Raw genomic sequence first — 17,461 nt, forward strand, 5'->3', positions numbered from 1 at the left:
TCTGAAGAGGTGTGTCTTGCGGAAGATGTGAAGGCTCTCTGCGGTCTTTTTTTTTCCAAGAAGTAAAAAACATATTTCGTATACACACTTGTTATTCAAGTTTAGACTAAAACCTTAATTCTGTGTAAAAGATTGCTTTTGCAGTAAAAGAAAAATCTGTGGCTTCCAAAAGACGATGTGACCGTAGTTTAAGGATGTTATTTATGTTTTGTTGTGTTGTATACGTAAACCACAGACTGTATGTGGGGATGTATCTATTTAATATCTAATTAATTACTTAACTAATTATATATAGATCTATATAATTAGTGACAGACAGCTTTGTAGAAGAGTAATACGGAGACAGTTCTTTTAATTAAGGCGTCCCATTCCACAACAGTCAGTAGCTGCCGGGTTGTAAAAGATAATGTAAAAAAATACATATATTTTTTACGTTATATATATTATTTTTTACATCATATATAGATATCTATATCCATAGATCACTCTATAGATATAGATTTATATTTATAAAAGATTTATAAAAGATTTAATATATATATATATATATATATATATATCACAGATTCGAACACTCACAACCACAAACGCAAGCACGCGCACAATGTTTTGTTTTTCCAGGGAGGAGAGCTTTACGTCATCGCTGGGTTGCTCCTTAAATAGTCCCCTCCCCTCCCAGTTAGACGGGAGAAGCGAGTGAAAGCAGAACAGAGAAACACACGGCGCGGAACACTACAGGTAAGACGCACTCTTAATAATTAACATTGTTCATGAACATATCCGCTCAAAAGTAATCTACTAACATGTAATCGCAAGTTGAGGCAGTATTTATGAATAAAAGAAGTTCTACGCCTAGTGACGACGTATGTTAACTTTCGTCAGTGCGCTCGTTTTAAAATAATAGATAACCGTCCTTGTCATAAATAGGTGATCAGTGTCAGGGATGAAAAACACGGTGTAACCTCCTTCATATTCGCTCGCGGGGAGGACCCGGGAACACGATCCCCATGCATAACATATTCAGCTGGACTTAATAATATGTGAAACTACTTTTACTTAGGTGTATTACAGTCAAGAATATTGTTATTTTACTCCACTTATGAATATGTTATAGATAACACAATGTGGTGTATTGTATTCTAGTTGTAGTGAAGACAAAATAATCAAGCCAACTTCAACAATAGTATGCGACCGTCCACAACTGTTACACAACATACTGTATTAATATTGTACACAACCCAGACGCGTTGGCGGATTCAAAGGTCTAGACCCAGGAAGAAGTTTTGGCTTAATAGAAATAGAACAACACACCAACACTTTTTATTTACCAAGACGGAAAATTGTCTTTGTTCACTAAAACAAAAAAATAAAAGCAAACAAAAACAGATCATAATGACGTCTTGTGAAGATCCTGGGGAAGACATGTTCCACTACAATATTATACGTGACAACAGTGCAATGCACTGCACTGAACTATTCAAACACTTTAAAGTTGGTGCTGCAAAGTTCCAGTCAGCTGTTCCACGGCAGCCTCAGCCAACAGGTCACCATGGCACCGAGGAAGGGCGGAGACAGCGACAGGGGGTTTCCAGGCAAACACTGGCATTAAAGCAAGGCGGCATGGGCGCAAAGGTGGTTACCAAACCCTCTAAGTAATTCCAAGTTTACTCAGAGAGAGAGAGAGAGAGGGAGGGGAGATACTAGCTGGTCTGTTTGCCTTAACTCCTCACACAAACTGTCACACATATTAACCACTGCCTCTGTGTAAGGAAGGCTACACTCACAATGGAATATTGACTCGGATAAGTGCAGTGGGGTTTTTCAGAGCAGGAGAGGGGGGGGGTCTCATGAGGCATATCAGCAAATGTGCACGCAGTAGGAACACCATTCACCAAATTCATAAACAAGAGTTGATCAGATTAAAGAGACATCTAACATATAATGTAGCCAAAAATAAAATGACACTTCCGGAGCTGTTTGCACATGTAGCTGTTGGCCAAACACACCGTCCAAAACCCTAAAATGCCACGTGCCCAGCCAGCCAAACTATTGAGTGACTGCTGGAATAGCAAGGTTAGGACTAACACACAGATGCTCACTCACATCGGTTGCTTGCCTGTGTTAGTCACACGCGATCTTCCTGGCAAAAAATATATATATGCAGGGGTGGAGCAGCAGTCAGATGTTCAGCGGGGGGAAAGTCATGTTTTTGCCAATGAAATCCGTCGCTTCCATAATGGATTAATCTACCAGGCAGAAAGGGCTGCCTCACTGCAAAGTAAAGTTTAGAATATAGAGTGCACACTTTCACAGATGTGGATTAAACATTTTTTCTAATGGTATTAATTAAAGATAGTGATCTCAGGAACCCAAGTTGTCATATTGCTTTCTTCTAAAAGTCAAATTCAGTCCGCTGAGCAGAAGCAGAGTCCATGAAAATGAATCCCCAGTGGGGAAACAAATTTGCCAGACTCATACAGACAACAGACACAGTCCAGACCACAACAGACAAGAAACATGTTACAAGGAACAAACAAGACAAGAAGATGCCTTATAAAACATGATTGACATCAGAAAGATGCTAAACCTAAAGGGTGTTCATTCTAAAATTGAACTGCTGCTGGAATAAAAGACCTCCTGAGTCGTTCAGTAGAACACCTGGGCATCCTGAGTCGCTCACTGAATGAGCTTCTAAATCCATTAAAAACACTGTGCAGTGGATGGCCTTCAAAAGAAACAATTTGTTTTTAACTTGGCCCTTGTTCTCTTTGCTTTAGTGACCTCTAGTGAGTACGGGGGAACCCCAATCACTGAACCAGCCTTTCTGATCAGCTAATTGATCCTATTTTTGTCATCCGTAGTAATGCCGCTCCCCCAGCAGAGCACATCATAGAAGACATAGCTAGAGATAGCTAAGATCCCCTAGTGTCCTCTTCTATGATGTGATCTGCTGGGGGGGGCATTACTACGGATGCAAATGGATTTGACCTGTAATTGCATAAATCATGATCATACATGATATTTGCCGTAACTTGTGTAATATCCATCCCATGCTGCCACTCCTCGGTTCCGAAGTAAGCTGCTCTCTTTTATAATCAGGGAGAACGGCTTTACGCAAAGAGCAACAAAGATTTTTTCAGATGAATCTTGAGTTTCACTGCCATATCAGTCCTCGTGAGTGAAGAGTTCCTTCTTTTACACTGATGATCAGTTGGGTAAAACTGAGTATTATATTCCATTAGGCTAGATTCTTCCAAGTCTTCCCGACCAGAGCAATGGGACGTTATAATTTAAAAGAAAATTTAAAGAAAACATCCCAACAAGTATTAGAGGAATTCTTATTTTTGCCTCTTTTCCTCAGGTAGCTTAGCAGTGGCTGACAGATCTTCTGGGGACTTAACATAAAGACAGCAGACCCCCGTTTCGGCAGCCTGATCTCCAAAACCTGTTCGTAAAAATGTATACGAAAATCTTGAACATACAAATTCGTAGTGATACATACTAAATAAATACGGACTGCAACTGATGACGTCACCCTATTCAAAGTGAATGGGGACCTGCACCCCGTAAACACACTTGCGTGAAGTCTAACGATGTAAAATAAACGTGTTATGATTGCATTTTTAATGAGAAATCAATGTTAAATTGTAAGAATACAATACTAACCCTAACCCCCTCAAAAAATCCAACATGGCGGAGAGATGTTCACTCAAGAATCCAACATGGTCCGCCATGTTGTTCACTCACGGGGCGTGGTTAACCACCGCCAGTTCGTGTGTATTGTTACGAATTTGTATGTTCAAGATTTTCGTATACATTTTTACGAACAGGTTTTGGAGATCACGTTGGTTTCGGTGGTGACCGAGCTTAGCTCTGGACCCTTGACCCGACCTCTGAGGAACAGAAAAACATGTTGCACTTCAAGAAATACTTCACAGAGGGCCTCATCCAGATGGCCATGCTGCTCAGCCTCTGCGGGGTGAGGGTCGACGTGGGATTGGAGCCCTACCTACCTCCCCCCTGGCACGAGATGATCTTGGGACCGACCTCAGCACTGACCCAGACACAGTTTCACAACCTCCGCAACCACCTGGGGGACGACCACGACCTGCACCCCAAAAACATTGACCTGGATGGCTTCTTCACGACGCGAAGGCTGCTGGGCTGGGTCCGCTCTCTGGACAGACTACAGGTGGGGACACACGTCCATTTCAGTCTTCATCTAAAGCCCATGCAGATGGAATCCAAATTCTGTAGTAGTAACCATGAGAACATTCCTAGGAGGTTGACATTGTACAGTCTTGATTTAACAGAGGTTCTCACCGATCCTATCGTGATACCTTCTCTGCAGGTTCCTCACACAGAACTGGAGACCTGGCTGGTACAGCAGGAGGCCAATCCTCTTCCCATGGTATGTCCAGACCTCCTGGAAAGAGCACCAGTCGGGGGTGAAAGAGACCGCACTGCCCCAACTGTGGAAGCCACAGCTGAACTTGGTACCCTGCAGGAAGAAGAGGAGGAGGATAAAGAGGTATATTAGTTTAATTTACTCTGCATAACAACATTTAGGATGTATGTTTTAACAGTTAACTACAGTTAATCAGAATACATACCTTTTAAATAAAAAAAGGATGCTGATATAGATTTGATTCCCACAAGAGGAAATATATTTGAATGAAGAAATGGTTAGTTGATAACGTAACTGGTTAGAGAAGTTTTAAGAGCAGAGTTCAGATAGTGTTGGACATGGTTATGTATACCATGGATCAGCAAGTTCTCTTGACCATTGTCCATGCCATGCCAAGAGATCTACCTCAAAAACATTTGTTCACAGTTTGACAGTTTATAAAACAGCTGCCAAAGACACATTGTTGCCTTTCAGGCGTAGGTTTTTCCGACCAATGGTCTGCTGGGAAGAGAAAGAAAGAAAAAAATTGGTTTACTGGTAGAAAGTTAGTTCCTACAAATGTGTTTCTTTAACAAAAGTTCCTGCGCAGTCCAAATCAGACTGCAACTAGTATTGAAAATATATAATAGTTGCTCCGAGAAGGTCAAAATCATCTGGTTTTCACAGCCAACTTTATACAAATTTAGACACTCCCTAAATCTGTTAGAAGACCACTGACCCACCAACATGCCAGAGAAGTAGCAGTTTAAATATGCATTTATAAATCATGCAAAACTGAGTGTAACGTCATGCGAGATAGTGAGTCAGCACAAAACCTCACCTAACCACAACCAGGGAAATTAAGCAATACAAACAGTGCAGTTGAAATATAGCAGGAACACCCTGCTGGAGAGAATACACCTTTTATATAAGCACACAGAGTAGCCGCCCTGAACAGTAAGTCTTAGTGCTTCCACTGCAGTATTACGGTACCCCTTGAAAAATAAATGTTTAATCTCAATGAGACTTTCCTGGTTAGATAAAGGTTTAAATAAAAACTGTCTGCATGTAGTAATGTGCTTCCTTCAAACATTTAAAAGGTGAGTTTGGGTGTTTTTAGGTCTGGTTGTATATACTCCAATCCACTGTCGGCAGCAGTGGATACGGTGGAAAAGCAGACAGGATTGAAACGTTCTTTAGCCATCCAAAAGAAAAGGCCCAACCCTTAAAAAACAGACTCAGACCATTATGTGTGTGGTCTTTGCCAGTTTACCTTGCAGTGAGACAGTCTATGTTTCCGATGCGAACTGAAGTCATTACTATGCTCCTGCACAAGCCACAGTGGCAGATTTTTTTTTTTTTGGTAGGGCCAGCCAATCAGTTTCAGCAAACATCCCAGTATAATTCAATGCAATGCAATCAAACATGTATTATTACGTTGCAGTTAAATAGTTAACATTTATTCCAACAGTTCAACATAATGAGGACATCTTATTTATACAATTCGGTATATATACATATTTAGTATATCATATAAATACCATTGTAAATATTATTAATATCATGATTATATTATAAGATATAAAGAAATTAACTATATTTATATAAAATCTAATAGAACGTGTATATTAAGATGCCCCTTTGAACCTAGTTGGCTGGGGAAACACCCAAAGTGTTTTGAGGAAAGACCAACTCCAAAGCACCACACAACTTCACACAATCAAATATTTTGGATAAAATGTGCCTGTTCTCCTCGTTGAGTTTCCTCACCGCGAGCCTGCGTGCGTTGTCCAGAAATGTTATCTTTTCCTAATACAGCGAGCTTGACGGAGTAGTCCAGTATGTCCTGGTGTTCTATCGTTTTGTTATTTCTTTTCAACAAGTGCTTCATGTCCCATCTGTCCATACTTTATCGGTCCCCGTTGATTTAAAAAGCAAGCATGGGAAGCAAAATACTGCATTATCCCAACTGCAACCAGCTAGCCATATATTCCGGGTGTAGCAGTCTCTACAGAAGCTTTGTATGTGCGGCGTCCCTTTCACTGCGGTCTGTTGTCTGATTGTGAGGCCAGGTTGATCTGGGCCCAGTTGTTTTACAAAGTTCTTCTCTCTAACGGGTCTTCAGATCATTTTCTCAGGATATAGTGGAGAATAAAACCAAGCTAAAATACAATCAATACAGGACTCGTCTCCACCAGCTTTGCACATCTGTGAGCATTGATGGGCCATTTTAAAACTGCTTTGATCTAAACTATTCCATTGTAGCTTGGGCTGTATGTTTACGGTCATTGTCCCTCTAGAAGATGAACCTCTGCTCCAGTCTCAAGTCTTTTGCAGACATCTTTCCCTCAATTCTAACTTGCATCCCTGTACCTGCCAAAGAAAGGCATCCCCACAGCATAATGCTACCACCACCATGTTTTACTGTTGGGATAGTGTGCTCAAGGCAGTGTTGGGTTTCCACCACATAGCGTTTTGCAATGAGGCCAAAATCTGACAAGAGCACTTGCTTCCACATGTCTTATGGCAAACTTTTAACAGCAGCTTTCGTCTTGCCACTCTTCCATAAAGGCCAGATTTGTGGAGTCCACGGCTATTAGTTGTCCTGTGGACAGATTCTCCCACCTCAGCTGTGGATCTTTGCCGCTCCTCCAGAGTTCCAATGGGCCTGTTGGTTGCTCCTCAGATTCATTTTCTCCTTGTCTAGCTTGTCAGTTTGGGTGGACGGCATTCTCTTGGTAGGTTTGGACTTTCAATTCAATTCATTTTATTTTCTATAACCCAAAATATCAAATTACATATTTGCCTCAGAGGCTTTACAGTCTATACACATGCGACATCCTCTGTCCCAAAACCCTCACATCGGCACAGGAAAAAAATGCAAAAAATGCAAAAACATTCCATGGGGAAAAACTGAAGAAACCTTTGGGAGAACGTCAGTGGAGGGATCCCTCTCCCGGGATGGACAGCCTACAATGGATGTTATGTGTGATCTGCATTAATAAAACGTTGATTATTGTAGAAAGAGAGAGTGAGAGAGGAGCTCTGTGTGTCCTAAGAAGTCCCCCAGCAGTCTAAGCCTATAGCAGCTTAACTAAGGGCTGGTCCGGGCTAACCTGAGCCAGCCCTAACTATAAGCGATATCAAAGAGGAACGTTTTAAGCTTTATCTTAAATGAGCTGACCGAATCTGCCCCCCCGGACTGAAAGTAGAAGCTTATTCCACAAAAGAGGAGCTTCATAACTGAAGGCTCTGGCTCGCATCCTACCTTTTAAAACCCTAGGAACAACAAGTAACCCAGCATCTATGTAGCGCAGCTGCCTTGTAGGGCAATACGGTGTTACAAGCTCTTTAAGATAACGGTGACGGTGCCTCATCAGCAAGTGCCCTGTAGGTGAGGAGAAGTATCTTAAATTCTATTCTTGATTTAACCGGGAGCTGCAGCATTCTGAATCAACTGGAGAGGCTAGATATTTACAAGAGCAGCCTGATAACAAAGAATTACAGGAATGCAGTGTATATATTTTATACAATAAATATTGTCAAAAGAAAATCATCAGAATCATACTGAATTAATTTGATTTGTTACTCGTGTATTGATTACATGCAAATGTTGATACAACTCTATTCCTCTATTTAATCACACTAAGTAGTCACATTATGACCTTTTCCTTCTAGAAATTTTCTCTAACTTTTTTCTCAACATTTTCTCTAACCGGACCTCTTCACAGTTAAAGGCACTACTTAACACTTTTCAGATTTCTATTTGTAAATCATTTTGAAATCCATGTAAACTTTCCCCCGACTTCCAGGTGCTGGACTATTTTATGTTGGGCCATTACATAAAATCACAATGAAATACATTTGTGGTCATACCATGACAAAATGTAAGAAAGTCCAAGTTACTGTATATAAAACAGAATGAATGCTAACGTTGCTTCATGGTCAAATATTTGCTAACAAAATCATCATGTTAACTATGCGCTTTAAATGGGGTGGTCTTCCAAGTCTCCCAGTCGTTCTGCTAAAGTAGGCTTATCTCATTCTTGCTCCAGGTTTGTACCGTAAGTCATACAGAGAAACAAGAGTGGCGTCTGTTATCTCATCTTGCATATTTAATTAAAGCTTTTCTTTGAGTCAGCCAACATTGAAGGGGACTCTACTGATGTGGATGGTTGCTCTGACTCTGTATTAGGGTACGGCTTAAGTTTAATTTGTTAATAGCAACACCTCAGACATGCCTAGGCAAGTTTTGGCCCATGAGACGGCCCGAAGCACATACATTACCTTTCACATCTGCCACCTCAGACTGAAAATAATCTGTTGGGCATGTCATGCAGAAAGACCAATCTAAGATAGCTGAAGGGTCCAATACACTGTCTCAACAACATATCACTAGAGGCTTTCCCGGTGGCCCAGACCTTCAAACTATGACGCTAATAGGGTACCCAGATCAGTTGTGGAGGTTCAATACACAAATGGTGTGTCTTTACAAAATAAACTTCTGATGGTTTAGGCGACAAAACAACTTAAAGCATTAGGAAAAGATTGTGTTTGACGTTAACTCGAGTAACTTACTTGACCATATTTGCTGATGAGACACATGAATAACAACTGGGGGGGACTGAATGATTAAACGCTGACCTTAAGTTTTACACAGGAGACGCACATCAGCATTCTGAATGAAAGTAGTGTGTTTGCTTCGTCCCCAGCAACCAGGTTTCATCACTGTTATTTAGGATTGCACAAAGTACACTGTGAAGAAACACTCCCACAGACTCCATAACACACACACACACACACACACACACACACACATATAAATAGCCCCCAGGTTGGCTTTGACATGTACCCCCACTGAGTAATACAGAGTCATGTGCAGCAGTTAATCAGGGTTCCAGTTTCACAGCAACAGTGGCTACATTCAATGAGAGTGTGTGCTAAGCATTCTTCTGTAATTTTAATTTTGTGGCACTTTGTCATGGATTACACACCAGCAATGACTCCTGAAACCTCTGTGCATAATGGAAGTTTAAGCAACATAAAGTTTTTGTTAAATAATGTTTTAAGATATATCATACATAATTATACATCTTATAGCTACTGCACATTGGTTTTATTCAGCTATTATATTTCCATTGTGTTTAGTAGAAGAACAATAGTGATATATTGACAGTACTCAGTTATACTAATAATGTATTGACAATATCTACAAATATGCCTAGTTATGGTATTATTGACAAACTGCTCGTAGGTCACATCTTAAAATATTACATAAATACTGTACATTTTCATATTAGACTGACAACATCTGGAGCTGATTTAGTGAAAGTTGGAGATGCCATGGATTCAGTTTGAGATGCGTGATTCTGTTTCCACAAAACAAAAAAGCTGCACATACACTGCTGAGTGGTTTGAAGCTCAGTGTCATCGAACAGCATGCCCACACACACACACACACACATACATTCGCGCTTGCACGCACAGAGGATATTCAAAACTTGACAAAGAATAAAGATTTACATAAACATGCTGCACCACCACTTCCCTACGTCGATCTGAAAGTTAATGTAATAATGTTTTCTAACACTCCTTATGTATCCAATGTCATTGGAACACAGAAACACACACACAGCAACTTTATTAGCTTGTGACCAACTGGCTTGTTTTGAAACCTGATCGCTGGCCATAGCGACCTGACTCACATTCACCTCCCTTCAGTTTTGCAATCTGTCCTGTTTACTGCCTCAACACACGCACACACGCACACAAACACACACACAAGCAGACAAAACCAGAGACTTGCATGTAAACAATCGTATATAAATGTATGAGGTGCTTACTTGGGCTTTTGCTATTCTGTTGCTGTGTTGCAGGAAGAAAACAGCAACATCTGCTATATAGGTTATAGGGCATACTGATCAAATGTAAATGTACCATGTGCACATATTATATGATAGGTCAACAGAATGTGCCATGTAAGAGTGGATACATTGTCTGAAAAGCTAGGAACCTGAAGCTCTAGCCTACTTAACATTTGCGTCACTCGCTTGCAGACAAAGCCGCATTGGAGGGGAAGTCGGCAATACGTCAACGGCAACAAAACTTAAATCCTCAAAGGTCAAACTGAAAAGCTCAGGGAGAAAAATAAGAGATGTCTGGAGGAAGGTGCATCAAAGTATTTTAAAATCTCTGACTTAATTCGGAAACCATCAACTAGTGACAGAACTTATTGTTTTCTTATGCACCTTCAGCATATTAAATCATATTAATGTTCTTCAGCCAGCAAAATGGCTGAAGAACATTTTGCGGGGCTTCAGCCCCCTAAAATAGGCCTAACAACGCCCCTTGGCTCTGAATGCAAGTAAGTAGCAAGTAACATGTGCGTAGGACTGAGTCATTCATTGTCATCTCATTGTCATTTAGTGTCATTGTCACTGATACGGTCTATGAGTTTGTCTGTAAGGCCCAAGCTAAGACAGGAGAATGGTAGGATATGCTGCACAGGATAGATCAGATGTGTCCCCAAATTGCCACCTGAAGGGCTGCGTCTTTTGACCGCATTCAGAGGAGCTAATGGAATGGGACAGCCGATGCCCATAGCTGTTGAAGACAGTGTCCATCAGGACTAACTAAACATTCATACCCATTTATATGCCACATGTGTCTTGCCCATGGACTCATCAACATGGACAAGCGGTGTCGGGGATCGAATTGCCGATGGGCTGTTCTAAAGATGGCTAGTGAGAAGAATAAAATGAGACTTTTTGAAATATCATGTGGGTACAGTGTTGATGTTAGGATGTCATGGTAGATAATCATAAAAATGAGCTAACCTCAGCCCTTTTTCAGATCGAGATACTATCTTGTAATACCACTTGTACCTCAGTCCAATGTAGGATGGTTGTAGACAATGTAGACATAAGGCGTCCCCAAAGGCTTGATAATATTACATCCATGGAGAGTGTGCATTATGATGATATTTATTATCTTTAAGTTGGACAAACATGTCCCGAAACCTGCCGATGGCGGGTTTCAGACAGAGGATGTTGTATGTGTACAGACTGTAAAGCCCTCTGAGGCAAATTTGTAATTTGCGATTTTGGGCTATACAAAATAAAATGAATTCAATTGAATTGAATAAACAAGGAAAAAAACACTCGTATTTCCATTTTCGGCGACTGTGGGTGAGTGGGGAGCACGGTCGTCCTCCAATCAGAGGGTTGTGGGTTCGATCCCAGGCCCGGCTAACCCGCATGTCGTTGTGTCCTTGGGCAAGACACTTAACCCAACATTGCTCCTGTAGCTGCGACTACAGTGTGTGAATGGTAGTTACTGATGGCAGGTGTCACTGTGTATGGTTCTCCTGTCATCAGTGTATGAATGGGTGTTAATGGGTGAATGATGTCGTGTAGTGTTAAAGCGCTTTGAGTGGTCAGAAGACTAGAAAAGCGATATACAAGTACAGTCCATTTACCATTTACCATTTTGTCCTCCCCCCTATCACAGGACTGCTGAACCAAGAGAAGAGCCTCCATTTAACGGTCAATGGAATTAGCATTGAGTCTCACCTGTGTGTGTGTTACAAGATATTGTTTACCGATAGTCTGTCTCCCGCAGTAGTGGCGCCTGTCATGCTTGGAATCGGAGCTGGATGCTTAGATGTTAAATGCAGGATTGCTGGCAGCGCAGCACAGCTTTCTAACACATAACATGCACAGATATGTGTACAGTATGTATGCATAATTATGAAAAATCCCATAAAAGTCAAAGGAAGGTTAATATCTCATTTTAGTTCATTTAATTAGTAACTTCATTTCATACTGGCATTTAAGTATATCAATTATGGAGAGTGCATTATGTCATTGTCCTTAGTTTTTTGGTTTGAAAAATAGAATCCACTTTGTCACACAGCACCACAGGTAAGAGGTCAGAGGAACAAAGGCCATGTATATAAGAGACCCACATGCTACTTTTGTCTCCCAAATTGTTTTAAAATGCATCTGCTGAAGAGGATAAATTGTAAATTGTGAAAACAGTTCAGAAAAGTGGACAGAAAATTATTCAGCATTTTCAACATCACTAATTCAAGGTAGCATATTCTACAGAAAAATATTAAGCTCATATGTAAATGCATTGTCTTTTAATTGATGAGAATTTAAAGTTACTGAAATTTGTATTTTCAGTTTCAGCAACCAAAAGTTAATGCTCCGTTGCTAGCCAGGCACCTGCTTTTAAAAGATGGTGTTCAGCCCTATAATATTTACCATGTTGACCATTGCTGTTTCACAAACTAGCATGCTAACATGAGCTAAGTAGCATTTAACACTAACTGCATCGCAGGATGATGGTAATGTCATTAGTTTTGCTGGTATTGGGCCTTCAGAAGAAGAGTCAATATGTATATATGTCTTTGCAATCAAGACGGAAACCACCATGTATTTATTACACATCTTGGAAATTGACTTATTTGTTGAGATATTTTAAGCATGTCAAACATTTGGTGGCACTCGTTCAGCTTTGGTGACCAGGTTTATTGGATTCATACCGTATACAGCCGTAATGATCATTGTGCAACATTTTAGTCAATGCAGCTCTCTCTCTCTCTCTTTTTTTTCTTTATTTCTTTCTTTCCTTTCTTTCTTCAGACTTCTGTCTCCCTTCAGGAGTGTTTGAGGTTGTTGGAGGTAACCTTTGACGTGCCAGAAGAAGAACAGGTAAGGCCTTTTCTTTTCTCTTCAGTACTTTCTGTTGTTTCCTTTTTGGTGCAGAGCGTTGTTAAAATTTTATTTTATTTATGCCATTTGTTATAAAGGCTTCCACACACACACATTTTTGTTTTCTGTAACTTTCTCAAATTACCATCACAGTTGTTATGAATGCTTTGGATGGGAAATACTCCAGAGTAATACAAACATTATAGACTTGGTAATGTTGGTATTGGTATTTCCCCATGTCCCCATGTTTAAAGGCCTGTACCTGTCTCTCAGTTACGTGATGTTGGTGACAGAAGGAGAGATCTGGAGCATCAGCCACCAGATAGAGAGGCCCTGCTGACTTATATCACCCCAACTGGTAACCCTTCCCTGGACCTTGAGAACCACTGGCAGGACCTGTTGGCTATCATGGACCCTGAGGTGACCGGGAGAATTAAGGAAGATATATTGACATTTGGAAAAATAGATTAAGATGACATGACTAGATGAGTAAGCCATGATACAATAAACCAAGATACATTTTCATGTATCCTTAATTTCCAGAATGCAGATGTTGGCATCATGACCTCATTTGACCACAGCCCAAATTCAAGAACGACTGAGACCCTCCAGGGTGTTGGGTCTGAAGCTGTGCGCCAAAACAACCATGACAACAGCATAACAAAGGCTGAGCAGGAGGTTCTTATAATGGAGACTTCCATGCACTACGGTAATTCATTCCAGAAGTGGATGCTTCTTGGACAGTACCTCTACATTTAAAAGACTCCTCAAAAATGGAGCTTGATGTTTGTTTGTTAATCTTAGAGACAGCAACTGGACGATTCAATTCTCAACAAAAAGGGCCAGTTTCTTCTTTTTTTACCATCCCTCCATCTCATGGCCGTCTTCGGCCTCCTAAACCAGCTTCATGGTTATTGATTAACTACATCTGCTGATGTGGCTGAAAGATTTGAAAAAAACGTTTGTTGTTTGTTGAGAATTTAAAGGAGCTAAATAAAAGTCATCGCTAGGATTTCCCACATGTGGCTCTTGACACGGCAATACTTTAATATTGCCCCTTAAAGGTGCAAGATTGTGAGCATTTTGATTGCTGCTCAACAACTCTTAACATTGCAACTCGTGGTAAAACATATCTGGGTACTATCTGGATGATGCAGTTCTACAAAAGTAAAACCATAACAATACTGTTTCCTGAATGTTCTATTGATGACTGCAAATGCAGTTTCATATCCTACAATTTGCAAAACATGCCCATTCCTTGTTTCTAGGTTTGTTGGGGCCTAAAAGGCAGTCAGAGCAAAAGCCAACCCTGCTTCCCCTCACACCCAGTACAGAGTTGGATGACCAAAGTTCAGCCTTAAACTCAAGGGACACTTTGCAAAACTCCAACATGAATCCTTTGCACAGTCTTCCAGACCACACACATCTGCTTGCTCAAGATCCTTCAAAAGATTTCTACTTGGCACTAAATGCAGATGAGAACTTGAGTACCCTCAATATGATTCTGCCAACAGAAGGTCTTGTGGATACCTTGGAAGGAAGTGCATATTCAGAGTATCCTCCGCCTATGCTCCAGTATGATTCACGTGACTTGACACCTTTCAGTTTAACCCCATCTCCACAAGGGAATGCTGTGACTCAAGACCCACTGATATCTATATCCGATTTCTTTCTGGTTGATGAAGAAGAGGATCTTGATAATGAAGATGGTTTCCCTAGCCCGCTTTGTGACCTCTTAGAGGATGATGTCATCCTGGACGAGATGAGATTGTTGGACCTGGCTCTGGATGAAGGATTCAGCCCTGAAATGGCAGCCAAGCTGGAAGAGGAGGGTTTCCTTGGGAGTGAAATTGCCCAACAACAAACTGGTAGAGATGTTGACCACTCAGACTCTGGCGTCACAATCATGGAAGATCATGGTCAACCAAGGAGACATCAGGGTAATTAAATGGTCACAAAGTAGACCTTCTTTTATAGTAACTATTTCTGACAAAATTACCTTTCATTTAGGAGCCTACTCATGTCCAATTCAAGTAAGCCATATAAAACTCTTGACCTTACTGTGACCTTTCCTCGTTTCCTTCTTCTAGATGTTGCAGTTGAGGCGGACTCAGACTCTGGTCTTTCTCTGGACTTCAGCCGCAGCCCTGCTTCTCCATGTGCTTCTGAGGCCTGCTCGTATTCATCTTCCTCAACCTCCTCTTCATCGTGTACGTCGGCTATGGGAAGTCCCTTTTCTTCAGACAAAGAAGAAGACACTGAGGAAGGGTTAGTTTGTTCAGATATGGAAGTGGAGGTGATCATAAAGCAGGAGGAGCTGGAAGAGCAGGAAATGGGGGCGGTCGGAGGAGGTTACCCAGAAGATGTTAAAACCCCCTTCCCTGCCAACTATGGGGATAACAAGCTGTATAAAAGCTTTCGTTGGCTGGAGTATATCAGCCATGATCACTCGTACAACCAGCCCTGGTCATCTGCCTCCTCTCCATCCCAGAGCAAGATGTCAACCGAACCCTCCTTGCGAGATGACAATGCCAAGCCTTACCACCGCTCCCCTTCCAGACACATCTCCGAGAGCAAAACGTGGAGCCGGGATGAAAGGCGGGCAAGATCCCGGAAGATCCCTTTCTCCAATGAGTTGATTGTTAATCTGCCAGTGGAGGAGTTTAATGACCTACTGGCCAATTACCAGCTCAATGAGGAGCAGCTTACACTAGTGAGGGACATACGTCGCCGCGGTAAGAACAAAATTGCAGCACAGAACTGCAGGAAGAGGAAACTGAATGTGCTGTACAATCTGGAAGACAGTGTGTCGGGTTTGAGACGCTACCGTTCGCGGCTTCTCCGAGAGAAACAGGAAGCCTTGAAGAACCTGCAGGAAAGGAAGCGCCAACTGGGCGTGTTGTACCAGGATATCTTTTCCAGGCTAAGGGATGACGACGGGATGCCACTGAGCGCTATGGAGTACCTGCTTCATTTTGGGTCCGACGGTAACATATCAGTAGTTTCACACCAGCAAGGGGCACCGCAACCACTGACAAAAAACACCAAGAAACTGAGGCACAAGAAAAAGTGAGACTTGGACAAATTCTGGCTCCAGCCATATTCTGGCTTCAGAATCTTAGGGCATTAACAGGAGTGGGCTCTAACCACAAACAAAGCAGGACATACTGATGCGATGGTAGATGAAGAGATACAGGAATTCTTGATCTGTGTCAGTGGAGGATGCTGAAAGGTACCATGAAATAGATATCATGCCCATATAGATATCACGATAGTTTGTTAGTGTTTTTTTATTTAAAAATATAGTGGGTGGCTAGGTTAAAAAAGATCTATGCTACTACATATTTGGATGAAAACAACAGACTACAGATGACCTGGGACCAGTACTTCAAAATGCTAGTTTGATGCCTATGCATAATGCATCTTGAACATACTGAGCTGAACAAGATAGCTGACGGATTGGAAAGGTGGATCGTGGCTGTCGGTGATATAGCCTCTGGGCCATGAAGAAAGGGGTGCTGGATCACAGAAAGGAAAGTTGTGATGATACCCGCTTAAACTGGCAAGGCTCTCACTCAAAGACACTTCAGCAGGCTTAACACAGTGGCCCATGGAGATTAAACCTGTGTCTTTTTCCAGATGGTGCAGTAACCACAGACCGACCCGATGCGGAAATGAACCATTCTATTTTGCAAAACTTCCATTTAAAAGAGAAGCCTTTGAAATTCTACTAGGAGAGAAAATATGCCAGCTTGACATATCTTGGATATGGATTAGCCTTGGATCTTGGATTAGCACAGATGTATTGGATATTTGTTCTTGTTTTAGGAGTACCACTCCTGCTTGACTGACTTTGAAGGTATCAAAGACAATTCACAAACAGAATTAAATGTTTTGTCAGTATAAGGGAGCTCCACTCATTCTCACAGCTGTGCACACCTGCCCTGAAACTCAGCAGAAAGTCCCATACATCATTCTGATATTCTCATATGAATAAATTATTGAGGAGTAAGAGGGGCCTGCAAGGATTTTTATTTAACGTTCTGAAAGCAGGACAGCAATTGTTTTACCTGTGTCTTTGCATGTGTGTTTTTTATTTTTATTTGATGTATTTTCAACAAATATTTGTGGAAATCCTATTGTCTATTTCAAATAAAATGGGTGGAATCTGTATGTCAAATGTGGTTGACGGCCAAATGCAAAACGCAGGATTGAAACCACACCAACAGTTAAAATGTTGCCCTTACTGTAGAAAAGGTTATTTTCTTACTGTGCCGTTAATCTCCATTGATTGGTAGACACGTTTTTGCTCCGAGAAACATTTACAGTTAGCTAGCTAGCAAACCTGTTTTATCGC

The 17,461-nt window shown here is 41.3% G+C and overlaps 1 protein-coding gene across 3 annotated transcripts; it reads left to right on the forward strand.

The window, feature by feature from the left end:
• Window positions 1-620: 620 nt before the first annotated feature.
• Window positions 621-17,277, forward strand: nfe2l1a (nfe2 like bZIP transcription factor 1a). Of its 3 annotated transcripts, XM_078084386.1 has the most exons (9): window positions 691-738; window positions 3,362-3,447; window positions 3,831-4,192; window positions 4,352-4,531; window positions 13,036-13,104; window positions 13,378-13,524; window positions 13,648-13,813; window positions 14,373-15,044; window positions 15,195-17,277. In XM_078084386.1, the coding sequence occupies exons 3-9, from the start codon at window positions 3,911-3,913 to the stop codon at window positions 16,175-16,177; spliced, it is 2,499 nt and encodes an 832-aa protein (XP_077940512.1). In that variant the 5' UTR covers window positions 691-738; window positions 3,362-3,447; window positions 3,831-3,910; the 3' UTR covers window positions 16,178-17,277. The 3 variants fall into 3 exon arrangements, with proteins under 3 accessions (XP_040046149.2, XP_077940512.1, XP_077940511.1); XM_040190215.2 differs by lacking the exon at window positions 3,362-3,447 and having other exon boundaries at window positions 621-738; XM_078084385.1 differs by lacking the exons at window positions 691-738; window positions 3,362-3,447 and having other exon boundaries at window positions 3,791-4,192.
• Window positions 17,278-17,461: the final 184 nt, after the last annotated feature.

This window comes from Gasterosteus aculeatus, chromosome 11, assembly GCF_964276395.1.
Source record: "Gasterosteus aculeatus chromosome 11, fGasAcu3.hap1.1, whole genome shotgun sequence".
Lineage (NCBI taxonomy): Eukaryota > Metazoa > Chordata > Actinopteri > Perciformes > Gasterosteidae > Gasterosteus > Gasterosteus aculeatus.

What these genes read in the sequence shown, in the direction of transcription:
- nfe2l1a (XM_040190215.2), top strand. Translation starts at nt 3,911, where the DNA reads ATGTTGCACTTCAAGAAATACTTCACAGAGGGCCTCATCCAGATGGCC. An exon ending in ACGTGCCAGAAGAAGAACAG is followed by an intron (nt 13,105 to 13,377) that starts GTAAGGCCTTTT and finishes CCTGTCTCTCAG; the next exon opens with TTACGTGATGTTGGTGACAG. An exon ending in TCAACCAAGGAGACATCAGG is followed by an intron (nt 15,045 to 15,194) that starts GTAATTAAATGG and finishes TCCTTCTTCTAG; the next exon opens with ATGTTGCAGTTGAGGCGGAC.